The 27,481-nt window shown below is 44.6% G+C and overlaps 1 protein-coding gene across 3 annotated transcripts in view; it reads right to left on the reverse strand.

Moving 5' to 3' along the window:
* tenm2a (teneurin transmembrane protein 2a) overlaps positions 1 to 27,481 on the reverse strand; it is a 296,883-nt gene that overhangs the window by 1,307 nt on the left and 268,095 nt on the right. For all 3 annotated transcript variants that reach the window (XM_016672797.1, XM_016672796.1, XM_016672795.1), the window contains 22 exons: positions 22,465 to 22,611; positions 21,937 to 22,147; positions 20,276 to 20,395; positions 18,626 to 18,887; positions 18,030 to 18,297; positions 16,234 to 16,377; positions 14,051 to 14,300; positions 13,691 to 13,711; positions 12,332 to 12,561; positions 10,424 to 10,578; positions 10,053 to 10,154; positions 8,689 to 8,862; positions 7,820 to 8,457; positions 7,375 to 7,550; positions 4,597 to 4,832; positions 4,077 to 4,373; positions 3,279 to 3,836; positions 2,904 to 3,173; positions 2,375 to 2,785; positions 1,422 to 1,532; positions 1,062 to 1,329; positions 594 to 724 (listed from right to left, as the gene is read on the reverse strand). In XM_016672797.1, the coding sequence (XP_016528283.1) occupies positions 594 to 724; positions 1,062 to 1,329; positions 1,422 to 1,532; positions 2,375 to 2,785; positions 2,904 to 3,173; positions 3,279 to 3,836; positions 4,077 to 4,373; positions 4,597 to 4,832; positions 7,375 to 7,550; positions 7,820 to 8,457; positions 8,689 to 8,862; positions 10,053 to 10,154; positions 10,424 to 10,578; positions 12,332 to 12,561; positions 13,691 to 13,711; positions 14,051 to 14,300; positions 16,234 to 16,377; positions 18,030 to 18,297; positions 18,626 to 18,887; positions 20,276 to 20,395; positions 21,937 to 22,147; positions 22,465 to 22,611 (5,180 nt within the window). The remainder of the gene's footprint in view (positions 1 to 593; positions 725 to 1,061; positions 1,330 to 1,421; positions 1,533 to 2,374; positions 2,786 to 2,903; positions 3,174 to 3,278; positions 3,837 to 4,076; positions 4,374 to 4,596; positions 4,833 to 7,374; positions 7,551 to 7,819; positions 8,458 to 8,688; positions 8,863 to 10,052; positions 10,155 to 10,423; positions 10,579 to 12,331; positions 12,562 to 13,690; positions 13,712 to 14,050; positions 14,301 to 16,233; positions 16,378 to 18,029; positions 18,298 to 18,625; positions 18,888 to 20,275; positions 20,396 to 21,936; positions 22,148 to 22,464; positions 22,612 to 27,481) is intronic.

Consider the following 27,481-nt stretch of genomic DNA (forward strand, 5'->3'; position numbering starts at 1 on the left):
CATGAGATAGAAAACTTGTCACTGCAATACGACGAATACAAAACGGTTAGAAGCAAAGCACATTCATGTGTTAGTTAGGGTTAGTCACAGCCAAAAACTACATTCAATTGAAAATCTTTGGTAAAAGTTAATATTGACTACTCTTCATCTGACCGGATTGATCTTAAAAAGTTATTTTCAAAGAAGACAACAGAAAGTTCACTCTAGATGTCGGTACACAACAAAGCATACAAAAAAAAAACAAAAAAAAAACAACAGCTGTAATTGGAGCAAAAGGTGGTTTAGAGGTGCTGAGTATAAATGCTTTTTATTTAAATAAATAATTATTTATTTATTTTTTAAATAATTTTTATTTAAAAAAATAAAATACAATCATATATCCTTTAGCTTCCACTTATTTATTTTGCATTAATTTACAACATAAAATCTGGAATAAAGCAGTCATTTCTGTGGTTGCAATAGATAAAATGTGAGTAGTGTTTTAAGAAACAATTTTTTTTTTTTTTTACTCAAAATTTGGTTAAAAAAAAAAAAGTATTTTATAGTTACTGTAAAAATATGCATCAATTTACTTTTTGGATGGTTGACTTTACCTGTCCGTTCTCACAGTGCTGGGTGGCCTGAAGCTCATACGGCGGCTCCACAAAGTAGAGCGAGTGTCGAGGGAATCCTGGGATTATGTTGCTGAGCTGAAAGCCAAACATCACCAACCAGCTCTTCACATCTGCAGCAGCAGACGAGACACAAAACACACTCTGCTAAATGACACAGTTAGACATGACAGGAAAGGAATCATCAGTTTTAGCATTTAAAAAAACCCAAAAAAAAAACCAAGAGTGTCGCCTCTGTGAATCACACAGAAATCGCTGTTTATTCCTGCAGATTACTGACGTTATCAAAGCTGAAGTAAAGCTCAGCTTATGTTTAGTGAGCTGAAATTAAAAGCCTCCCAGAGTTAAATGTCCCAAGATGGACCCGGCAGATCCGAGGCATGTCTGAACATTGCGTTACGCCTCATTATCCCGGAGAAGGAACAATCAACACCCGATGACGTTCTCTACCTGTCACGTAGTTTTTGACGTCCAGCATGTCGCTGAGCGGGTTGTTGTTCTTGAACATGTACAGATTAAACGGGGAGAGGTCTCGTCCTATCTTGGGCCACATGCTGTAGTCGGGCGAGGTCCAGCGTCCGGCCAACACGTCGTAGTCTCGTTGGGTGAAGTGAACCAGCTTGGTCAGCGGGTCGTACAGGCCGCCGTGGAAACCCACCACCAGCTGGAACTCTGGGTTAGAGTCGAGGTACACCTCACCGTAGGCCGTGTACTGCACCTGGGTGAAGCGAACAGGAGAAACGTTACTCTGTGACGGAAATGCAGTACAAGGATAAAAAAAATAACAGATTAAACAATGTTGGGCTGTACCTGTTTGATCATCTGCCCGTTGCTGCTGAAAACTGCCAGTGGGGTTCCTGTGTTGTCGGACGCAATGTAATATTCCTCTCCGCTGCTCACCTCCATTGCAAACAAGTGGCCCTAATGAAGAGATGATTCAATTTTTAGGTCACAATGCTCCTCCAAAGATAAAACGACATGAAACAAAATGAAACAGTTTGGGCTGCATTGTTCACCCTGTGAATCCCAGAGAGAAATGATCAGAGCTCCCTGATACTCAGCATCCTGCAACCTCTGGTAAAGATGTGCAGAAAGCCTTAAAATGAGTTCATGCTTGTGTGTATTTTAACCCTACATTTAAGTAAATCCGTTTAATTGGGGAATAAAATATAGCTAGCACACAACAGCTATAAGCCTGGTGAACCATTTTTCCTGTTAATTCGGTAATTTGACCCAATGACAATACTAGAGTTTAGTAAAAAAACAAAAAAATCTTGTATTTTAAAAACGTCATCATGTCAGGCACTCTCAAGATCCCAGAGTACTTGGAAGAGAAAAACGCCCACAGCATCATGGGTCCTCCACTATGGTGCGGTGTTTTCAAAAATTCATTTGAACGCCAATGTTTTATAGTCCTTCATATTTTAAAGACTGGTGAAGAAGAAATGAGCCTCTATGTCACATTTATAACCCAGGGAAACAGCAAGCTGAGGATTACAAATGAACACCTCCTAACGCCTTTGATTAATCTATAAGACTAAAAAAATACAAATTAAAAAATGTTTTTGTCGTCCTTCTCTGTAGGGTTGATTCGGCAGGCAGATTACTTTGGCTCTTGGGATTTTTGTCACCTGTAAAGATGATGCTTCTGCACCGACAGACAATCAGCTTAAAGACTTTTGCACATCTTTACGACGGGTGCTAATCGTTGCACACGGTGCTGCACTGAAATACGAGGACACATACTGATAACTCAAACATACCTGCAGGTCGTAGTAAAGCGATGAGATGTCAGAGCTGGAGTGGTTGAAGATATGTGTCACCCTGGTGGGATGGTTCAGGTCAGCGTAGAAGAACTGGAGGTGCTGTCCCAGGCTGTTCCGCGTGGACACCCTACGGCCGAGCCCGTCGTAGTGGTACACCACGCTCCAGCCGCCCGGTCCTCTGTTGTAGGCCCTCAGGAGCTGACCTTTGGAATTGTAGTCGAAGACGTCCGAGCCGCGCTGGCTGAGGAAACCGTCCTCGTCCAGGCGGTACTGGACGTCTCCCAGGCGGGTGATGCGGTCCCTGAGGTCGTAGCGGAGGGGAAGGATCCGGGCGCTGTTGCCCGGATTCAGCAGGTGGAGGTTGCCATTCAGGTCGTAGCTGTAGCGCCAGGTGGACCAGTCGTTCACCTGTGCAAAACAGTGAATTATTCAAAAGCTTTTTAGCGACACTGCAGGCGTAACTTTCCCTGGTAACATAATGGGGGGCCGGAGGAGGGAAACTCAATCTGTGCAAACAGAAATTCACCTTGACACCACTGAGCTGTCCGTCTCCATCATAGTCATAGCGGTACTGAGTGGTGTTGGCGTAGGGCCCAATCTTGAGCTCTCTCTTCACAACCCGGCCCATGCTGTCATACTGCACCGTCATCCAGTACATGAGCGAACGGAAGATCTCGTACTGGACCTCCTTGATGCGACCGTGGGTGTCGAAATGCTTACTCAGCGTCATTACGGCTGTGGTGATGATTTGATTAATGTCATAATAGATGACCCCGAATTTCCCAAAGTGCTCCACCTGTGGGAAACAGGGAAATAGTCAGGGAAGAGTCCGCAGAAGGACAGAAAACACATCCGGCACCTAAAGAGAGACGAAGATGCCGAGCTGGCGATACGGGCGCACCTTTCCGGAGATCTCATCGTATCGGTAGAGGTCAACGGGCAGCGGCGTCTCGCTGATGACGGGCTTCATGCTGGCAATGCGGAAGCTGTTGTCATGGTAGGTGTAGTCGAACCTCGCGTTCACCATGCCCTCCTCGCTGAAGCGGTAGATCTGCTTGTCGATCAGGGGGCCCATCTTGCGGTAGCGGATGGTGCAAGAGAAGCCGCCGCTCTGCAGGTTGACCATCTTGAGAACGCCGGCCGTCTCGTCGTACCCGAACGTGACAACGGTGCTGTCGTACACAATCTCCGACAGCTTGGCCAGCTTGCCGTACTTGTATAGGACGCGGCGGCCGGTGCCCATGTAGTGCGTGGCCTGCGGCCGGCCGTCCTCGCTGAAGTCGTGGATGATGGAGGCGTTGCTCTCCGGGGGGTTGTAGGTGTTGCGGATGTAGCCGACAGACACGTGCGTGAACATGGTGTGGCGGGCGACGCTGGGCATGGTGACAGCTGTGACCCGCCCCGAGGCGTCGAACTCAAAGACGTACTGTCTTTGGCTCTGCAGCAGCAGCACCATGGACTGGAGGAAAAGAGCAAAGCGTTGAAATACAGATTAATATAATAGCATTATCAATGGATGACTTGCCTCCTGTGAAATAGCACCGGGGGTAATTTGCTCTCCCTTGACAAATTTGCACCTTCGCGACCATAAAAGTGATGTATTATTTCATTCAATTCCCCAATTCAAATTACCGTCGCTATTGCCTTTCTTGGCAAAACCTAACTCCTGCATGGCTCTTTTAAAGATGGATGTACTTACTTTATCAAGGTAGCTGTAGCTCCAGATCTTGCCGTCCACAAACGACCGGGACAGGATGCGACCCTGGGAGTCAAACTCGGTCTTCTCGCTCATGCTGCCCCTCTGCAGACCCACGAGCTGCCCGGTGGGCGAATAGGAAACGTTGACGACCGCCAAGCTGCTGCTCGGCAGCCACATGGCCGGGCGGCCCTGAGTGTCGTACATGATGCGCAGCGTGAACTTGCGGTGATCGTCGTAAATCTTCTCAGTGCGGGTATTGCGGTCGAAGTCGATGGAGAGAAGATTGCGTCCGTGAGCCTAAGAGAAAAGCGGTCGATTCACTCCAGCAGATGTTTTTGAGGTTCAAAAACGAGCAAAGTTTCGTACAAAGGTTTTACACCGCTTCACTATTTCACAAAAAACACCTGAAATTACATTGTAAACGAAAAAAAATTAATAAATAAAAGTTTAAGAGTTGTGAATACCTGGGCACTCAGTGTTTAAATCAATCAATCATTCACTTTACAAAATTAGCAATTACCCTCAGCTTCCTCCCAAACACGGTGATCCGACCCTTGGTCTGCTCTTTGCGCAGACGCCACTCGATGGAGTTGAGGCCGTTGTCAGTGGGCAGGGTGATGTTCCTCCGCCCGATGGTGGGGCTGACGGAGCCTGCCAGGATGTGGGGCTCGGTGTGGAAGCTGATGCCCATCCCGTTGGCATACATCACTCTCAGGGTGCCGTTGTTGCACAGCTGGTAGCTGTTCCTCACCTGGTCTGTAGGGAGAGATCAAGAAAACAGAGTTTAGGAGCAAAGACTACGTTCTGCAATCGGGTTCTTGGAGCCCGCAGCAAACACATCTAGCATCTCAAACAGCAAATATTGATTGCGGTTCAACATGGTCCGAAATGGAATGAGGAAAAACGGCCAATATTTATGGTTAGAAAATACAACTCAATTAGATCAGAAGAAAAATCACATGTGATAAGGCTAAGGCTAATAAATTAAACATTACAGAAACTTGTAAATGTGAAAGTGGTGTTTATTGCTTAATTAGTATTATTTTTTATTTCTTAAACCACATATATTTAGTTTGTGTTCACACACACACAAAAAATGAATGGTTATTTATAGAACCCAGGCATTGGGTAAATTCTGCTGGATTGTGCTAACAAATCCTTTGGTCAAAGAGATAAAAAGGAGCCTCACATCTTTTATAACCTGCCAATTTGGACTCCATGATAAGATTTAATGATAAAATCATAAAATTGTACTGTGTACTAATGTTAATGTCAGCTGGTTGTGTTAATTACTCCAATTCACACTAAAAATAACTATTTTGTGGAGTGAAGTTAACAGATTTCTACTTGCCAAGTATTTATCACAAGCGACTACTAGCTATATTTAACTTTTACACCTTGACCAAATATTTGACCACAACACCAATATAAACAGGTAAAGAAGCTATGTTTACATCCACACTTTATGCTTTCTTACAACTGTATTTTAATATTACATATATTTTTTGCCTGCATTAACTTAAACTTGGTGCTTAAATCAAGCTAGTGCTAGCTCTGATTAGCATTGACACAATGTTTGTAACGTCAATATGCAAAGTACCTTTATACACCGAGTATGAATTCTTTTCAAATTCAAGTGGCTAAACAGTCATTTTATTTCAATGCGATATTTAAATGTAGAATAAAACTAGAAATAAAAATGATTCAATCTTGCAAGATTGTCCTAGATTAGAGTCTTGGCTGGGATTAACATACTGGGGTCTTTCTCCCACCTTACAAAGACATGCATGGTTTCCACCTTTGGGGGGGGGGTGATGATCTAAGTTAGTTTAGCTTAAGTTGGTTCACATTAAGCAAGAGGACTTGTGTGTTTTTCACACAGAAAAAGGCCCTTTACGTCTGCTGGTATCTTATCGACATGCGAGATTTTCAGTTAAGGCTCATGTCAAAAATAACACGATCCAGTCTGTAAAACAGATGGTTTCCTTGATTATGTCCTTTAGAGTGAAAAATAATCTGAATGAAAGCCTTCATGCTGAACTGATGTCCCTATACCATCGCTCCATCTTTACAATTTATTGTCTTTCTCACAAGAAAGGAGTGAGATAAGCCCGTCCCTAATGCCGAGGCTAATTTTCCCCTCTGATGTTTGGAAACAGACGTCTTGATGACAATGATGGAGATAAAATTGTTTTTAGCTGATTTCTCCCGGAGATGCAGAGTTTGGATCTTTCTTTATTCAATTTACAGAAAGGTGAGAAGCTCAGTTTTTTTTTTTTTTTTAATTTGACACTCTGCCATAAATGACAGTAATCCATAAGGCCAATTTGTAATAAAGCTCCAGGCACATTTTAACAATGCCTCAAACAGACAAGTGAAGCGGTTTTTTTTTTTTCTTTTTTTCCACTGACTTGGCAGCACCAGCCTTTAGATAAATCTTTCCTGCTCGCTCTGTCTGAACAACCTCGTAATAAAACGGCGGCGAGGTTGAGGGAAAGACAGAGAGGGGGTGAAATGAGAGCCTGAGGGGCCAGGGAGAATTCACTGCGCAGGAGTTAATGAAGAGCGCGAGGAAGAGCGGGAAGCGAGGGGAGACGGTTAAGTGAGGATGTCAGCGCAGAGGCTGAGCTGAAAACCCACACAGTGTGGAGGAAACCCTAAATGACTTAAAAGCGCGGCGAACAAACGCTCCGCCGGCCGCCGAAACGCAGGTGGAGCGCCGCCGACTGCATCCGCAACCCATCCGGCTCGGCATCCGCACTAGCAGCATCACCACGGCTCACACCGGTCAAGGGGAAGGACACAATTATTCTTCTTCCTCCTCTTTTCTAAACACACCAAATAAGCTCAGGGATCATGGGGACCGGCTGAGTGCGCGTGTGGAGAGAGAGAGAGAGACGGAGAGAGAGCTTGAGGGATGAGGAGGATTCACTCAACGTGAGTTAATGAATTTTGCTGGGATGACATTCAAAAGCTGGATGACCCAGATGGGATTAACAACTTATATATTGGTAATTTTTTATTTTTTTTTCCCACCATAAGAGGGACTGAGAGGAGAATGGCCGGGCGGAGGGGAGGAAAATAATCTCCCGGAGCGCGCACATAAATGAATGAAAATTAAAATGGGAGGCCAGCATATTTACCATCACAGAGGGGAGGCTGCGATCCTGAAAGGAGAACTCTGTGTGACTCGTCGTTACTTAATTAAAGTCTTCCGATTGGACTTTTTAAGGCTGGAGAAAAAATAAATCTGAAACCGGAAAAAGTGAGTTCCTGCTGCTGCGTTTAATCGGCCTACCTTGCACCACTGTGTAGGAGGCTTCGACCGAGGACAGGTTGGTGATGACGGTGACGTCGTCGTCCCGGCTCGAGCTCTCGATGTCTATGTTGATGGAGCGCTCGATCTCGCGGTGGAGACTCGTCACCATGCCCGTCGGGTACGTCACGTTGGTCAGGCGGCCCTCGCTGTCATACCTGGGGCGGGGGAAAGGATACGATTTAACCCAAACGTAGAGGACTGTGACTAATTATACAAATTTTACGTGTGTGGGGTCAGTTGGACCCCATTTCTACACACGAGGGCTAAAGGTGTTGGCAAATAAATGTACTGCTGAAGGAAGTGTTGGTACAGGTTTTAGATGTAGTTTTCAAAGCGAACACTAGGGGGCAGAAGGATAACATGTGAAATTGGACCAGAGCAGGGCATCATGCACCTTTACTTTAGATCCTCTGCTGAGACTTACTGGTAGAAAGTTGTCCATCCGGTCTCATCAGCCTTGGTGGCCAGTAGGCCCGTGTTCCCGCTGTAGCCCATCAAAGCCACCTCCTGGCCCATGGCGGACACACTGCGCAGCCCCCCGGTCGGGTCCAATCCGAGGGTCACCACCTGATTCTCGGGCAGCAGCACCAGCCTGAGCAGGCCGGCTCCTCCTCCCTGCCCTTGGCCGTCTCTCCTGACCTTGACGGTGTTGTTGCAGTTGTCCACCAGCATGACCAGCTCACCGTCCGAGCCGTAGGTGAAGTTATAAAGGGGCTCCCCGGTCACGAGGCTGACCGTCTGGATGTGAAGCCCCTCGCCGTCAAAGACATACAGCTCCTGTTCCCGCGGCGACGCCACCTCGTACTGCGCCGACCCGGCGAACCCCACGCTCGAGAGGGCCGGGCCCGGCCGGTTCGCCCGCACCGCCCTGATGCGTATGTTGTTGAGGTCGGCGATGAAGAGGGTGCCGTCGGGGGAGACGGCGAGGGACGTCGGGGAGTTCAAGCCCGCGTCGGGGGCGTAGCCGTCGTCGCCGTAGAAGCAGTTGCAGTTGACGTCGTTCTTGCAGTCGCAGTCGGAGGCGGCGCCGGCCAGGAGAGAGATCTCTCCGTTGGTGTTCACCTGGAGCCCGAGCAGAGAACAGAGGAGAGCTGCGTGATCAAACGGAGCGTTCTGCCAACAGCAAAGTTCAGTCTGAGGTAAAGCGAAGTAGGAGTACTGTAATCTGGAAATCTCAGCTTGAACCAGAGGAGCTGCCAAGCTTAGCAGCCAAAAATATCTTGAAAGAAGCAAATTTATTCTAAACCAGCAGGAAAGACAAACAACAGAGCTCAAGGTTTCTCCAGGGCCCACCTGTCTGACTCGATTAATCTTCTTCTCATCTGTCTCAGCGATGTAGAGAGTGCCGGTGTGGGACAGGGCGATGGCTGTGGCACTCTCCAGGGCGGCGTGGATAGCCAGCTTACTGAGGCTGTAGTCAATGCCTGGCACTTGGCAATGCATGGGCCGGCCGGCAATAATGCTCACCTACGGGAAACGACATAAGAAAGAAGACTCAGTTATGGGGTTGTAGTGAAATGCACAAGTATTCATATTCCTTCATCTGTGTGTCATTTTACCACGTCACGACCAGAACCGTTGCTGGGACTTTATGTGGTTGAAAGGATATGTCGTTTTCAAACAAAATATCAAAGTATGGGCCACATTTCATGTATTTTGACATGTTGTAGGTCTGGAAGTAAAAACTTCACTCAGAAATGGCTCAAGCTCAGTCGCTTTGGATGAAAAGTGTTGGTGAACATCAGTTTACATGTCACAGATTCTCGATTAGATTTGGGGTCTGAATTTTGCTAACACATGAATATGCTTTGATCTAAAACATGCCATTGTAACTCCGGCTGTGTGTTTTGTGTTGTTGTCCTACTGGGAAGTGAGCCTTTGCCCTCCAGTCTATAGTCAATCTCTATCTTCCAGTTAAATGGCAAAGAAAAGTCTCCGCGCCGTGGTGTTTGTTCTGGAAAAGGTTCTGTTTTGATCTCATCTGACCACAGTACTTTCTTCCATGTGTTTGTCCCTTAAAAGGTTTGTGGTAAAGTTTATGACTTTCTTTTAGCAGAGTCTTTTTCCACACTTTCAGATATGTGCAATGCATTTCTGAAGTGCATAACCAATAGTTGTGCTTTCGACAGATTGTCCTACCCGAGTCATGGTTCTCTGAAACTATTCCAGACTTATCATGGACTTCTTATCTCTTTCCCTGAGTCATGGATTGATCTCTGTGAAGTACATCTGGTTTGGACTCGGTTGTAATTTCATGCAGGTGGACTCTATTTTATTAAAATATCTACTATGCTAACTGTTTGCACTGGATTCTGTTTAGGAGTAAAAGAGTTACCACTCTTGCCACTCTTTCTTTAAAAAAAACTGCAATCCATTCATCCTTTTCGTCCCACAGTCATGCACTTCTTTGCCTCGAATTCTAAAATGGTTGTCACGTCGAAGAGTTCAAGAGCTTTGAGTGTTACTACAAACCACTGTACATCGAAGAAGGTTGGAAGTTCTTGGAACTAATAAAGGGGTTATTTTGTCGTATGCTGCAAAATTCAGAACTTTTACTTCTAAATTGGCCCGAGAAAGCCTAATTGGAATAAAATCTTGTCAGGACACTGTGGTGAGTGTTCATCCTTAGGGGCTTCCATGGCCATGTTAGCACAGACCTGGTGGTTCTCAGTGATGCGTAAGATGACATTGTTTTCCAGGACGTAGAGAGAGTTGTCCATGGGGTTCACTGCTAAGTCCGTGGGCCACTCCAGACGGACCTGTTAGGAAGAAACAGAGTATATATTTATATATATATATGCATGAGACAGTCACTAAAGCCAAGATTTAGCAAAGTTTCTTAATTTTTCTAAGTGACTGCAGACGGGTTCTCTTTCTTCTCATCAACCGACTCCTTAATCCCTCCCTATATCCGTCTCCCCCCTGACCCCTGGGTTGGCTCGCGTCCACCGAGCCTCACAGCTCAGCACTCAGGGGACGCTACATCATCGTCTATCACGGCCATCAATCACCTTCACTCTCTCCTCACCTGGCTGACGTCCATGCTGGTGTCACAGCTCAGCGGCCGGACGGCAGTTAGATCGTTGGCGCCAAGCAGAGTGGAGATGATGCCATTCTGGTCCACTTTGCGGATCATGGTGGCGTCCACGAAATACATCAGGCCATTTTTATCCACAGCGATGCCTGTCGAGCGCAGAGATGAACACCCCGTGAGTGACGACTCATAACTCAACCCCAGCAGACATTTTAAGTCAATTAAACTCCACTCGGTGTGGCAGCTGAGAAACGGATGGCAGCCCTGGCAGCTGGATCGCTCGGTGCTTCAGCGGATGAGGAGGGGTGGGGGGTGGGGGAGGTGTGTGTGTGTGTGGGAAGGGGGTTAGCGATGGATCGGGCGCTGAACTGTCGAGAAGTGTTCGTTTTCGAGGATGAGTCATCGGGATGCAGAGATGAGCCCGGGCCCCCTCTCGGAGGGCAATCGCGGGTTGTGAGCGGGGTCATCTGGAGTGGAAAGCGGTTTTTAGTGCACTTTTACCTGCCCTGCTTTTTCAGTCGGTGCTGGGTTTTTTTTTAGTGACATCGCCATCTATTCCTACCTCTAGATTAGCTTTATTTTTTTGCTTTTCATTGAGCACCTTGCATGTGTGACATGTTTAACACCACATGAGTTGAACACCAAAAATTACTTCTAGATGCAATGAGATGCAAAACTGGTGGGTGGCAGTAAAGCATAGACCGCTAAGTACTGAGCGAAATACAAACAAGATCCCACAGTCTGGAAAACTGGATTTTGATTTGAAAGTTTTCTGGATAACTACATCAAAAGAAATATGGACAATGAAAAAATACTAGAATTTCAAGACTTTTTTGTAGATTACATGGTTTTCAATTTCTGCCCTTTTTTATCACCTTGCTTCTTTGTATTTATTTTCTCTTTAGCTTTCTATCTTAATACAACTTATCTTTCTTTATTGCATACTTCCTTCCTTTTCCCCTCCTTCTCTCCTACCTTTCTTGTATTATTGTCATTCACTTTGTCTTGCTGTTCTTTCTTGTGCCCTTACTGCTTTAGCCATATTTGTGTTTCCTTACTTCCTTCTGTCCTTTCATTCTTATATCTTACAACCTTCTTTCTGTTCTTCCTCCCATTTCTGTGCTGCCTCCCTCTGTTTTATTCCTTTTTTGAATCTGTCCTTTGTTTCCTTACTTGTGTCACATCTTATTCTTCAGTTTCCTGCATCCAGCACCTGTTCCTTTTCCTTAACACTTTCTTTCTCTCCCCTTTATGTCTTTGCTTCCTCTCTTGGGTTCTTCTTTCCTTTTAAGATTATCGCAGGTTCCACGTTAAAATCATATCAAACTTCAGATCTGCAGATCTCCAAAAGTCTGGAATTTGTAAACGGAAAAAAGTTTGATGAAGAAAAATGAAGTTGATGTTTGGGTTGTGACAGGTAAAAGAGAGCGACTGCTGCCTGATCCTCCAGAAAGCCCTCCCACCCACGCACTCAAACATACACATACTGTAGAGTGGTGGCATCCTGCAGCCCCACATTACACACTCTCGTGTCACTGACGAGAAATGTTACAGCGTGACACGTTTGACAGTTTGGTGTCACAGTGTGCCGAGATCCACTGATCCACAAAAATAATTCCATTATAAGTTTAACATTAACCTGGTTTATAAACCGCTCCAGTCTCTGTCCTGCTTCCGTCGAGTCACAAGGCGGCACTTTCATATAGGAGGATGTCATTTCTTCTGAACTGAACTACAGATCACTGCATAAGCCAATGTTTCCCAAAGCCAAGTCATTTGCGGATTGTTTTTTTTGTTTTTTTTGTGAAAAAAATCTTGATTCCTACGAAGGAATGGAATTGCTGAAGCAAAAATGAGATGAAGATGCTTGTAAAAACAAAGCTGGGAAAGGGTTCTTCTTACCTTTGGGGCTCATTAGCGTAGCTTCAGTGGCTTTTCCACCGTCGCCGCAGCGCTCGTCGAAGGGTAAGCACTGCTCCCCCGTCCCCGCCACCACCTCGGCGTTGTCCGACAGCAGACGGCCACCCGTCAGCGAGCGAACCCTGTAAATCCGCCTGGAGTTGGTGTCCGAGATGAACAGCGCCCCGGATACCGGATCCACCGCCAGGAAGTACTTATGGGTTGGGTTATTGCTGAAGTGAGAGGAAACACGACGCAACGGGAACAGCTTTTAGCTGAACGTCTTCAGCTGTACGTTCATGACCCCTTGAACTTTTCAGCATTTTGCCCACTTCACAAAAAGAAAATGTGGTGACACTTTATTCGAAGGGGTGTGTTTAAGACACTGTCATAAAGATGAAGCAGTCTTTATGAATGTTTGTGACTGTTGTCATGAAGTGTCATTCGGTAAATAAGGACACTTTTAATGCAAAGTTGGCACTTTTAACCGTTGCAACTTTCGAAGCAAAAGGTTTATGTATTTTCTTGGGATTTTAAATCACAGTCGAATGTAAAGTGTAACACATTCATTCGGTGCGGTGGTGGAGGAGGGGAGGAAAAAAATTATAAAGGTTAAGGGAAAACTAAAAGCGTTTTTCAAATAGTTTCACCCAAAACCTTTGTAATGCTTCAGCTGCTGTAACACTTTGCAGAACCACCATTTTTACGGTACGTCTCTTGCCACATCTAGAATGATTATTTCTGCCCAATATTCATTAGAAAAGTAGTTTTACGACAAACATTTGTGAGTTTTCGACTCATTTAGATTGATCTCTGGACTTTGACTGGGTTTAGGAACCTCCGTTCCAATCTCAAGTCTTCTGCCTTCTCTGCTCTTTTTCCAAGAAGGCCCTTTTTGTTTTTCACCTAAGCTGTGGATCCCTGAAGCTCCTCCAGAGATACCGCAGTTATTTTTTTTTTTGCAGCTGTCAGAACATCCACTGTCTTAGTGGGTTTGTAGTTGTGTCGTACTCTTTTTCTCGTTCATCCATTGTGAGATGTTCAAAGCTTCGGATATCGCTTGATATTTTTAATCCTTCAGTGTCTGCTGTGCTCCTGACAAACCTCTGGGTTGACCTCAATTTTAGTTGAGGGATGTTAAGACTAAAACTCCAACTACACTAAAGCAAAACTAAAAAGCAAGTAAAAATTTCCCTCACAGCTAAGATATGTCACATGAAACAAATATAAAACACACACAGGCTTGTAGTTCTGGTTTAACAAAAATGTGGAAAATTTCAAGGGGTACAGACATACTTACAACACATTGCATGCTCTCCTTATAAAGCTATAAGTTTTAATTTCTTGACAGAAGTATCTCACCTGTGCCTGAAGTCTTTGTTCCTTTAAGAAAGAATAGGAGGCAGAAAAACACAAGAGAACGTATATTACTTCACACAATCTGCCGAGAGTTTCCAACAGAGAGAAATGCAAAGCTGAAGGTGGTGCGAACGATGCAGATTGTAAACATGTAGCAGCACTCTGGAGGAACGGCATCAAGCAGGGTTTATAATGAAGCTCACGTCTTCCTATCCACTAGTTCTCGCCTTTTTAGTCGTCATGCTAAACAACACACATTAGGTGCTAAACTCTCTTCTTCTCCTCCCGCTTCTTTTCTTCCATTCTGCGACGTAACGGGGTCGTGTTTTTTTTTTTTCTCCTCTCCGGGTGTCGGGTTTTTACCTCAGCTCCAGGATTCCCGTCGTGTTCATCGACGGGTAGACCCGACGCACGAAGTTGAGGTCGCCGACGTACAGGCTGCCGTCGATGCCCATCGCCAAGGCGACCGGCGCCAGCAGCTTGTTGCCGTCCGCAAGGCCGTTGCAGCTCGGGCACGAGATGCTGCGCCTGCGTCCGTTTCCCATGATGCTCGTGATGACCGGAGGCTGCTCCGTCACGAACACGTTCTCGCCGCTGCCTTTGTGCAGGATGCCTGAAAGAAACAAAAGCGCCATGAATAAAATCCCACTTTTAATCTGAATGCAGTCATTCGGTGCGGTGGTGGAGGAGGGGAGGAAAAATAAATAATAAATCCAATGTTATGGAATAAAAAACTTTCAGCTAAAATCCCTAGTGGTACAATTACTCCCGCCCAAGCAATCTACTTAAAAAGTTTCCAGGAACTCCTAATTACTAATCCGTCACTTTCTGTTTCCCTGGGGCATAAATAAGTCATGACACAGAGGCTCGTTTCTTTTAGCCACTGCCAAGCAGGCTGGATGAGGACCCATATTTATCTTGCCACATGCAGAGAGCAGGACGCCGAAGGAGGTAAACAAATCCGCAACGCTTACTGTTAGAGAACGGCGGCGTACGGCGGCGTCTGAGGGTCGCCGTTCTCCATGGCGACCGGTGGACGAGATCTATGATGTCTTCCGAACTCAACAGAGCATTTTATCGAGCTTTTTAACAAGTAACACTTAACTTAACTGGAGGAAAGCACGGTAAATATGTGGAAATCTTGGTGACCGTTAAGTACAGTGAAGAGTCTGTGATACTGTGGGCCTGTTCCTGTTCCAAAGCATCCAAGCCATTTTAGAGAACATTTCATTACGAATGTTATGGCATTTTAGATAAATAAACATCTGCTGGATTCTACCAGAGAACTAAAAATCTGTCACTCTTGACATTTCAGTGTGATAAGGATCCCAAACACATGGGAAAAAAAAAAAAATCAAAATCCTCCTCCTTTCATGGCCGTCTCAGTCCCCAGACCTAAATTCTGCAGGAAGCCACTGCATGTCAGGCGAAGATAAAAATCTGTGGAGATCTGGATGATCTACTTAGAGATTCCTTCCTCTGTACGCTCCGACCTTGTGAAATGTTTTTTTTTTTTTTGTTTTTTTTTACCAGAACAGCTGTTGTTTTAAATCAAAAGCGTCGGGCTGCCAGCATGGCAGTAAATCTTCCCTCAGTTAAAAACAACAACAAAAATAACAGTTTTTTATTGACATACTGCTGGATTTTTCTTACCATGTTTTTTTTTAGCAAGAGACGACGCTTCTGCATAAACCTTTAATTTATATGTAGGAACTGTGCATATCTTTACCTGATGTGCCCATAAATTTGTTCAGCACTCAGATTGATTTCAAAAACCAGAAACTGAATAAGGTTGGACTGCTTTGGACCGATTCTATTAAATGTTCTTGCGTGTGATTCGGCCCGTCATGATGACAAATTTTTGCAGAACGGTGACTTGTGCCAGGAGTTATTGCGATGAATGATGATATTGTTGTTTTGAGACCATTTTCACATCCTCAAAGATCAACAAACGTTAAAATTTAACTGGCCAACACTTTAGGTGTCCAAAATAAATAAAACAAAGCAACAGAAGCAAAGAATAAAATGAATTATGTGACCTCTATAAACAAAAATGTTGAGACCAAACCACCAGACCGAAGACTTTTATCATCCAGAAAAGAGAAAAACAACAAATCACGTACATGAAAACAATTGAGTTTCTTTTTATTTATCATGTGATTAGTTGATTTATTGCTTAGAAATGATATCAGTTTTTTCTTTTAATCTTGTATATTATACTAAAACAAACTCTGTCAATTGGCAATTTATTAATAACCGAACTCCCTCGTGCATGAAAACGACGCTCCCGATTGGCTGTTGAACAGCATTAGCTTGGATGGGTGAGACAACTGCAGGCACCTCCTGTAAAAACCCTCACTGAAAACAAAAGAGGCACTGTGAAATCTAATGCGAATCACGCGCAGCAACCCCCATCCAAGGCAAGAAAGCACACGCAGCGATGAAAACCTGCAACGCGGAGGGAAGCGGCTAAATATAACCGAAAGACCAAAAAGGAGAGAAACATGGTCTGAAGTCGAGGGTAAAGCTGAGGCGCTTCCACGTACCGCTGCGCGTGTTGAGTATGTGGTGCTTGTCGAGCGACCAGCCGCCCAAATTGGTGGGGTCCAGTTCGTAACCCTGCAGGATGGTGGTCCTCTTCTCCCAGAGGATCAGGCTGGCACACGACTCGTACTCATAGCCCACCGATACTGGATATGAGACACAAAAAGAGACCTTACAGGTGTGTAATTATGAGATAAAAAAAAAAGAGCAAAAAGACCAACACTGTGAAGGAAGCAGGAAATATTAACCACCGACTTCACTCGAGCAAGCTATTCCGAGTTCATTTAAAAGGTGAAACGTGTGATACATTCACACACATACACACACACATACACACACACATACACACACACACATACACACACACACCCACACACACACACACATACACACACACACACACAAAAAAAAGCTAGTTAGCGCCTGCGCCCAAACCTGCTCTCACACCTAGCTAACACCCTGTCATGTTGATAAAACCTTTTTAATTGGGAAATATTTCCCTGCAGGCTTGGAAAACCTCGAGGCCAGGGTTTGTCGCTGCGGTGAAGACTCCGCTTATAGAAGCACTCCGTCCAAAACCAGAACTCATTTGAATATAAGCAGCAGACGTATGGGAAATAAGTTGAGATCAGGCAGATACATTCAGATTGCTCATAAAGGTATTTGGTGTGTGTGTGTGTGTGTGTGTGTGTGTGTGTGTTCCTGCTCGTTAAACGGAAAAGTCTGTTAACACATCAACTCCCTTCTGAGTCACAGTCAGAGAACTATTTCCAGCACGTTTCCAGGTTTGCCACAAACAATGAAACAAAAACTCTTCACACCACTTGAACTTTTTTTCCACCTTATGTCACCTTTCAGCCTTGAACCTCAAAGCATTTTTCTACCAAGTATCTACAGGAAGTAGTGCATTAGGAGTGAGGATAATAATAGCAAAAAAATAAAAAAATAAAAAACTGGACCAGACTCCAGTCAGCTGTTTTCAACGACTTTCTGAAAAAGGGTGTAAGGATTTGGGGATGTTTTTATCAGATTCTACTTCCTTTGATGTGCTGCTTTTCCTCATTGGACCTTCAGATCTTGCACTCTCTACATTTAGCCACTACTTTGTGTTGGTCTGCTGCATGAAGCCTGGTCATATTCACTGAAGCGCGTTGCTGTAAAATGTCAAAAAGTTACAAAGTAACTGTCGCAGGACTGCATCTTCACAGTTCACAAGAAAGAAAACCCGACCTCGTCTTCTACAGGAAAAGCAGAAAAAGATTTTCTCTCTCTCTTTCGTTTTTTGACTGAATCCAATTTCCCAAACAGCACGCCCGCCATGCCACTACAGTCCGCAGCGAAGCCCCCGGATGTCCGCGGCGCCCGCGTCTTGACAGTCGTGTTTGGCTGACGGCGCCTGTGAGTGACTGTGACAGCAGAAAGTAATAGCGGCGAGGCTCCCCTGGACTCCTGCTTGCTGCTCCAGTAGTTAGCGGCTAACTCGCCCTGATGGCTAATAACCCTTCACCACAGTTACGGCTGGCTGACTGAACTAAAAGCAGCTTCAATGGAAGAAATAGACGTATGGAAGAGGGGGAAAAAAAAGAAAAAGGAAAAAAAGAAAAAGAGCCCTTTCTACTGTGGCCTTACTGCTGTACTATCTCTCCTTCAGGCTTCTTAATTAGCTCCTCTCCTTCCGTCACCGCCTGTAGCCCCCTTCATGTTAAACCGTTTAATGTATTCAAACGAGTGCTGGGAGAGAGAGAGAGAGAGAGGAGAGAGAGAGAGAGAGGAAGCAAAAGCCGCCTGCGCCACTCACCGACGGCTTCAGCCAGACCATAGACCCTCTGCCCGTACGCGTCCGTCTTGTCCCAGATGTAGGTGTAGGCCAAGTTCGGGGAGGCGTGGAACCACTTCTGGAAGAGGTGGCCCTCCACGGCCACCATCAGGTGCACCTTCAGCAGGCCCATCGGCACTACGGCCGGGGTCATGGTGACCTTGAGGAGCGAGCGGTAGCCCTGCGTGCGGGAGCTTAGGTAGCACAGCTTGAGGCCTGTGCCGGGCACCTCGATCTGCTCATGCAGCACCTGGGGAAACAAAAGGGAAAGACCACAGGAAAGAGGGGGGGATTAAGAGGATTAGACGGAGGGAGAGTAATGGGGGTCGCGCTTCCAGTGATGGCTGAAGGACAAAACGAGGGATGAAATAAAGAAACTGGAAAGAAGGGAAGAAATGAAGGGGATGGAGGCTGGGGAGAGGAGGGGAGAGCGCGGGGGGGAGAGAGACGATGGAAGCGGGTGGCAGGGAGGAGGTAGGTAGAAGCTACAAGAGACAAGCATATAGAGGAGAGCAGGAGGAGCGCGAGGGGAACCAGGAGGGAGATTAGCCGGCAGCCAGAGGTCAGTGGTACTGCACCTGTGTCTCCGGTATGATGGGTTTCTCCCCTGGCTTGGAGCTGAAGAAGGAGGAGAGAGGGGATGCAATCACAACAGGGTCAGGCCTGACGAAGCCGCTCAGATCGCAGCCTGGGATCGTGTTCTCCTCTGTCTTAAGCACCACCGTGTCCATTGCATAAAACTGGCTCCAGGGCAGCCAAACGGTGCGCTCCTGGCTCAGGAAGGGCGCGCGCTCGAACCGCAGGGTCAGAGAGGCGCCGCCGTTAGCTATCAGGTCAAACCTGGAGAGGTTCGTGAAAACAGGATGGGAATGAGGCACACATGGGGATGAGCTGTGGTTGTGGTGAACAGTCATCTGAGCTCAAAAACAGAATCGGGGCTTTTCTTCTTCTTCTTCTTTCAATATAGTTTGAGAAAATCGACAACAAACAGACCTGAAATGGAGACCTAGCGTTGCTTTGAATGGCAACAAAGTCAGCTTGGACTAAGAAGAGACAAAAACAAAGTAGAGACCCAGAGATGGCTTTAGTCTAAAGTGTTAAAAATGTGAAGTTAGAAGACTACGTAGAGTGAAACAAGCATGTTGTCATTATCTGCAGGATAACAGGTATTAGGGGAAAAGACAAAAGAGGTCATACACGTTTCTTCTGGGAAACATCGAGAGCTTTTAAGAGTCTGGAACTGCTGAAAGGAAACCGGCGCCGAGACAAAAACGAGGCCGGACAGAGAGGTTAGAGCACATGGTCATTCAAGTAACAAGTCCACGAAACTAATCACTGCTGCTGCTGCGCAACACAAGCTGTGGCAAGATGCTAGCACACTGTCGGTTGTGTCTGGAAGAAAAAAAACACTGGAAGGAAAGGAGAACGGGACACGGACACAGAAGTATGGTCAGAGCACAACGTCCAAAAGACAAGAGTTCCTGCAGAGGGAAGAGAGAGACACGTGAGACAAGAGGACTTTTCTCTAAAGCTCTGAGTCTGTACAAATAAATTTGCCTCGCCTAAATGAGCTCGTAACAATGATTTTACGTCATAAAAGCCCAGATTTTTTTATTGAAGTGTATGTAATTATTACCTTAAATGCAAAAAAGGGGAAACTTTGCCAAGTGTTTTTAGTGCAAATATCTTTGTAGGGTTGAAATAAGACAAAATTAACTCACAAGTAGATGTTCAGCATGACACAGGAGCTGGTTTTAAGTCAGTAATTCCTTAATATAGATGAAAAACATCTAGTTCCACTGGCAGATGTTTTCACTTATAACATGGGAAAAACATCTTATTAGTGAAATCATCTGCAAATGGAAGTAGTTTTTTTTTCATCAATATTAAGGAATTACTGACTTAAAACAAGCTCATACATCTTGCTGAACATCTACTTATAAGTTAGTTTAGTCTAATTTTAAGTGGACTAAGATATTTGCAGTAGAAGCCGAACCAAAAACAATTAAGATTTTTTTTTTGCTGTTGCTTTATCTTAATATATCGATCAGATATTTGCTGTTTTCCCAACAGAGACTGTTTTCTTATTACCTGAGTCTTAAGTAGCCTATTCTCCTCATAAAATCAGTATTCTAATCCAGTCTAATCCAACGCCACCTAATCTAATCTGATCGCACCGACAATGTGAGGTAGATTCCAGATTTGAACGGCGCTGCAGTCGTACATACATTCCGTCCTGCCGCGTCAGCGTGTATCCGTAGTGTGGGTAGTTGACAAAAGACACGTTGACCCCCACCAGAGGGGTTCCGTCTGTGGTCAGCACCTGACCCCGGATGAGGGACGCCAAGCTGGACGGGGGACAAGAAAGGGACAGAGTGAGGAGGGAACCATCAAACCCCCCTTCCCCCACCCTCACACTCCCATTAATCTGATTGGATTAGCACGGCTATCCTTCAATCATTCAATTTACTCCATCACTTGCTGCTCCGGCCCTTCCTCTACTCGTTAATTATACACAATCAGCGCCCCTCCCCTCCACTCTGTGTGTCAGTCACAGAAATAAACCGTGACGCTGCGAAATAATATGTGTGCGCACGCAGGATAACCTCTAAACATGATGTTTTTTTACATTGATGGGTTATTTCCACTGTTTTAATCCGCGGATAAGCATCAGGAGCACGGACAGCGCTTCAACTCCACTCATCAGCAAGATCTGCGAACCTTTCAGAGGTTTCTGTTTGATATCGGAGCGACTGAGCGGAGAGTGACGTTTCCATGTGGCATAGCTATTCACTTTCATGTCTGGCCTTTTAAGAGTGTCACAGTTGTAGCCTTGATCTCGCTGATGAAAAGTCTTTTCATCCAAATAATTAATACTGATAATGAAGCAAAAATAAAATAAAATCTAAATAATTTGATGTTCGCCGCAGCTGTGGGTGGCTAAGCTGTGCCTTTGTACAAACGACCCGCAAACTCTAATGGGTTTTATTAGGATTTTTACATGACGGGAGAAGAAAAAGTGGATTAATTAATCGTCCACTTTGGTGACTTCAGCTGCGATTTGTTGCACCTGGTTTAATAATTACATACTTTTCAGATATTCATTTTGAAAATACTATATATTCACATTGTGTGGAATTTCTGTTTCATTAAATAAAATCCCTCAAGTATACATTAGAGTTTATGGTTGTAAGGAGACAAAATGCTAATTAGTTCACATGGCATGAATATTTTTGCAAGACACTCCAGCATATAACATATTATATAACTAATATATATGTAACTTGTGATAAATTAAGTTTGATTTTCCAAATTTTGAGCATAGCAACGTCGAAGTCGTGCTTTTTGCCGGGCCTGTCGCGATAAGCAATAAATCGATTAATTGCATGATAAACTAATATAAATTTTCCATTTGCATGATTTACCCTTTTTCTCTTTCTACCAAAACCTGGATGACGAAAGTCTTCAGTCTGGTGCTTCGGTCTCAACTATTCCTTTTGCTTTTGTTTGCAGAGATTTAATAATTTGTTTTATTTGTTGCTTCTGTTGTTTTGTTGATTTATTTCAGATTTCTAAAATGTTTTTTTGGTTCCAGTATTAAATGTTAAATATAATCTGAGGTTTATTAATCTTTGAGAATCTGTGCTTACATTACTATGCCGTTACATTTATATTATACATCTCCTTGGTCTCTAATCAACAATTTTATCGTTTATCGCAACAACTTCTGAGACAATTTATCAGCTAAACTTCTTATCGTGGCAGGTCTACTTTTTACACACTTGGTTTTAAGATAATCACTTTCTTTTGGTTCATATCCCCTATTTTCATTAGCAATAACATGCCTTTCTGCCTGTTATTGGGCCTCAACATATTTCGCTTGCCGTACCTGGAGTTGAACGGGTTTTCCCCGGGGATGATGTGGGTGCTGTCCCGTCCCACCAGCATCTTGACGCGGTCGTAGAAAGACCTGACTCGAGGCTGGGACATGGGGTTCTGCTGGATGACCAGCAGGGGGTCCCGGGAGCCCCGACACAGAGGGCTGTTCTGACAGGGACTCTGGATGCAACAGTCTGGATCCATGCAGTCCGTCAGTCCGTCTGAAAGAGGGGCAGAGGGAGCCGTGAGGACAGCAAAGAGCATTAAGCTTTCATGAATCCTTCGTTAATACAATCTAACGCTGGTGTCTCTGATAAAAAATAAAATAAAATAAAAAAAAAAGTTTACTTTTGCCGTCCCTGGAGACGACGCCTCTCCTGAGATCTCTATTTCTTTTCTAATTTACTTATTTTTTCTCTCTATCATCCATTCTTTTTTTTCGATATCTTTTCTGTTTTTTTTTTTTCCTTTTCTTCTTGTAGGGGCACTTACGAACCGCTTCGCCGCAAAAATTTTATACCGCCGCTCTTGAATTCACCTCCTTCGTTGTCCTTGTTGTCAGAGCAGGAGGTTTCCATGGCAACGCTGCATCCGGGGCCCCTCCAGCCTGTCTGGCACTCGCAGTGCCAGCTCTGCTGACCCATGGTGCACTGGCCGTTCCCGTTACACAAGTTGGGACAGCCGTCTGGGTGAAGACGACAGGAGGAACGAGGGGTTGAGGGGGGGAGAAGAGAGAAGAGAGAGAGAACAGAGGGATACTTGTTTCATAATTAACGACACACGGATGAACAACCGTCGAGATGCCGGCTGGTTAGGAATCCGTTTAAGTCAGCGGGTCAGGGTTTTTTTTTTTTTTTTTTTTTAAACTTACGTCTTTCGTTCCGGCTCTAAACCGAAAACAACGGCTGCTAATGTCCGTCCGTGTGCGGACCGAGGTGGATAGATTACGTTATTCGCTTACTGGATGGAACCCCACCCGATCATCACTCTCCTTCTCCCTCTATTTATGATTCAGTGTGGGTAATGGGATTCTGATGGCCTGAGAGTAATGCTTTCTCATGAGAGAATGAGATTATGTTTGACGGTGTGTGTGTGTGCGTGTGTGTGTTTGTGCGTGTCTGAGCGTTTGTGTGCAAGTGTGTGTGCGTGTATATGCAGTCTATGAACTAATAAACCTTTACTTAAGCTTATGCAAAAGAACCCCCTCCACCCCCCCGCCAGCAGAATCAGAGGCCCGAGAGCCAAGCGAGTCTGGAACCAGCAAGGCGAGAGCTCTCCAAACTCAACAGTGACTTTGAGGCAAATAAAGAAGGCAATTACAGAGGACAGTAATATCTTCCTCATAGTCACACTATCTGCTATGCTCTGGTTTTAATAGAGGACAAATATGGAAATTATATTTCATCACAAGATACTTTATTAGAAGAAGAAATGATACCAAATGCACAGGCTTCTTCTTTCTTTTTAGTTCCTGCTCTACTTGGTTAAGCGTAAAGACTGAAATCAGGTGAAGCACCACTCAGGATGTAACGTATTAGAATGTTATTAAAACACAAACCAGAAGAGTAGCTGGGAAAACTTTGTGGATTTAATCAGTGGTACGTTTGTTTTAGCCTCCGCAGTAACTCCTTTGGCTTCCGTTACTCTCTGCAGGTGAAGCAGAAGAAAATATCACAAGATGTTAACTCGGTGTCCTGCATGTAATCGGTCTTGTTTGTTACATCGGGCGGGGTTGTGTTGAGTAGTTTTAAACAGTCAGCAAGCAGAATCGAGAGCGATGCTGCCCGTGATTTGCCGCAGTCACAATTACTGTAAAACAAAATCCAAACTATAGCTGCAAAAATACTTAAACGATCATTGACTCTACAGATCAATGAAGCTTTGAGGTCGATATATTTTAAATCAAATGTCAAACTCCAAGTCCAGGCTGCCATCGCAATTCATGCGTCTCTCTAAACTCCAGAGGGACGCATAAATAAAACCTTTAAGATAACAATTATTTTATCAGATCAAAGATGATTTTCAAAGTTCAAATTCAAAAATACTTTATTAATCTCAAAGGGATATTATATAAATCATCTTTATATTGCCAAAAATACATCAGTCATTTTATAAAAATTCACATAAATTCACACAAATCAACTGATCCCTGCTCTTTGTTGAGCTAATGTGTAACTGAGTTTAATGCAAATTGTTTCTAAAAAAGAAACATGAAATCCTGAATAGACTCATCAGTCCGAGATGTTAAACATTATTTAACTTTAAGAAGAACTTATCAATTCGCTTTAATGCTTTAATGTAATTTAACATTTAATAATAATAGTCTTAACATGACTATTTTAACGGTTTGTTAGCGGGTTTTATTCAGTTCGTTCTGACACAACCGGCCCTTTGTGAACCTTCGCGATGTTGATTTGTCCCAAAAAGAAAATGAGTTTGACTTTCCTGTTTTAATTGGTGAACATTTTCTATCTTAGTCGACTGTTTGTGCATCTCTGTTTGCTTGATACCTAAATAATAATCCTGCTAATAATCCCCGAGATCACTTAGGACTTGTCTACCGGAGTTAAAATAATGCCTAAAACGCAGTTTGCAAACGCGCCACTTCAAAAACCAAGCAATCCTTTTAAAACAAACCTGCTGTTCTTCACATAGAGCACTTTTATGGCTTTGGCAGGGCTCTTTCTCCCTGTTTTTAGTCTATATGCTAATCTAGGCAGCCTAACTGCTGGCTCCAGCTCGATGCAGACAGATATGAGATCGCATCAATGTTTTTGTCGAACTCGTGGCAGCGTATCAGCTAAAGCATATCCCCCAACGTTAATTTAGTCAGTCAAGATTAGTCATGTATTAATTTCACTTGGCTATGTCCGTAGAGGGCCTGCTAAATGACATGAAATAAATAGTCTGGGCTATGAAAGCCCAACAGGAAGTGTTTAAGCTCGGTTTAATAATTTGACTGCAGGCCAAGACAGCGACAGACAGGAATGTTGTGGGTTTTTTTTTTAAAAAGAAAGCTTTCAATTCTTGCTTGGCCTGTCTAAATCAAACATTTTTACCACTGCGCATTTTCTTCATTAGAATTTTTCAAGGACTGATGTGACACAATGTCAATGTTTTATTTCTTTTTCCCCCTAAAAAAAAAATAAAAAAATAAAAATAGAGCCCTAAACAAACTTGTCATAGTGATTTCCTCACCAATAAATGAAGGAACGGGACGCAACACTCCAAAGTCTACCCACGGGAGATGAAGTGCAAAGACAAGGTTGACTGATAAAACAATACACACATGCACAAAAAGCACTCAACTCACACACACACACACACCCGGGAGATATGACCTGGCATTTCTCACTCTGCGGCATCGCGCCCGCCGCCGAGCGAGGACGGACAAAATAACCCAGTGAGAGATTATGAATATGAAATGCTTTTTACCGAGTCCTGCTCAGCAGATTAATGAACATATTTTCACTCAAGTTGCGCTGCAGGATTTTGCCCTCCGACAAATCGCTGCATCAATAAAGCCATGCATTATGAATACAAATAGCGCAATCTAAACCGAGGCAGCGGCTAAAATTAACAGGCATTTCACCCCGATTGGCGTTTTATCACGTCTCAAACCGGCCGGGGCGGCTGACGGAGGGGTGGAGGGTGGGGGGTGTAGACGGGGGCGAGTCAAGGAAAAGGAGGACTTCGAGGATAACCGCCATCTTGTTTTGCGGGGTGGGAAGACCTGGAGGGGCGGAGCGGAGCGGCTCAGGCCGAGTTTTCAGCTCAACAAGAGGAATCAAATCAAAGGTTTTATCTTTAATTATTAGCATTCTCGGCATCAGGGGAGCGCTCATGATGGCGCATTAACAGTCAGGCTGGAATAGATTGTCCCCGAGTATTGAGCTCGGGGAACAAAGGCAGTTAGCAGTGATTGCCTGTTAAATGGAGTTGCCATTTAAAGCAGCCAAATACTTATGAAGCACCCGGACAGGACAATCCATAGCGGGCATTGATTGGCTTGCCTGGGCAGGCCTCGCATAAGGCTCCTCTCTCTTTAATGTCAGGACCCAGTCAATACTCCCCCCATACTAAGTAGAATAAAGTGGGATTTCAGAAACTATTAAGCCCACCCTCCTCAGTAATGTAGTTGGACTCTGATGAAATCCCCTTAAAAAGGAGAAGAAATTGCCTTGGGTTATGGGCCAGCACACACACGAGCACACACACACTTGTTTGGTATGCGGTATCTGTGGGACTGGATGATGGGGTATATAACTGGATAGATATTGTGTGAGAATGAATGAGGGGGGGCTACTGGGCAAGAGAAAGGCTAGCCGAGGAAAGAGTGAAGGAGAAGAAAGAAACTAAGTCGAGACGCTGTAGTAAAAAGTTGCTGTATTTTTCCTCCCATTCGGTCCCCGTGCGCCCAACTCCGCCTGCTCTAAAGGTCACCAAGTAAAAGGTTACCGCCATAAATCCACCGTCGCACCCTATAGATGGGCTGGATAACTTCTAAAACAAACCTCCGCTCATCTACTTCTCCTGTCCTTAATAAGCTACCCTAAGAACTTCAGGAATGTCCCTTTGCTTCTTGTTTCTTCCCCCTCCGTCGTTCCGTGTCTTGCTCCGTCTTTAACCCGGCAATTTACCTTTTTTCTCTGAGCTGGCTCTTCATAAAACAATGAGAGCTGTTCCATTAAGTGCAGAGGGTTGAGAGGACACTCTCAACGTTGCTCCAGGGACCTGAGCTGTCAGGCAATCTGTGCCGCTCTGCGCAACCTGACGGAGGTTCAGCTGCGGGGCTATCTAATAAGCATTCTCGCTGAGAGAGTGCGAGAAAAGTCACCCTGGACTCGCAGTCTTCTCTGTTTGCCTCGATTTCTCGACCTTAAGCTGTTGCTCTGAGTGTCCCTGCGTGTGATCTGACGGACTACGTAACCTGCGGTTTTTCTTGCTTCGACCTGGCTTGATGAAACAGATCGAAGGGCTGGAATTAATGCCAACGATGCGAGCCGACACACATGCAAGTGGGATGAATTTAGTAGCCGCTCCACCACGGCCGCTGCCACAAATACTCAAAATGTAAACACACACACGCACACACACACACACTTAACAGTTCTGCAGTGTTTTTTTTTTGACACCACGTTAACGCCTTGCATCAGTGGCCTATGAAATTTACCAATTACCTCAAAAGTTCGCCACGACTTTGATCGTTTTCTCCTTATGTGTGAAGCTCTTGTGTTTACGTGATACATGGCTGGAATAGCTGAGTGTTTGGTGCTTGGTTTGTTCAGGGTTTCACACTGGACACACAGGTGAGTCTCAATACGTTTGAATATCATTGAAGAGTTTATTTACGTCACTAATTTAATTCAGAATGTAAACCTCATACATTTCCACTGTGTATTTCAGCTTATTTTGATAATTACGGCTCATAGCTAATAATACTCTCTTTAGAAAAGAAGACCTTTAAAGAAAACTTTTTGGCCTACAAAATCACAGGGATTTAATAGTTGCCCCCAAATAATTGATTCTCTCAGGCAGAACGTTAGAACCAAATA

Source organism: Poecilia formosa, unplaced genomic scaffold, assembly GCF_000485575.1.
Source record: "Poecilia formosa unplaced genomic scaffold, Poecilia_formosa-5.1.2 Scaffold66, whole genome shotgun sequence".
Classification (NCBI taxonomy): domain Eukaryota; kingdom Metazoa; phylum Chordata; class Actinopteri; order Cyprinodontiformes; family Poeciliidae; genus Poecilia; species Poecilia formosa.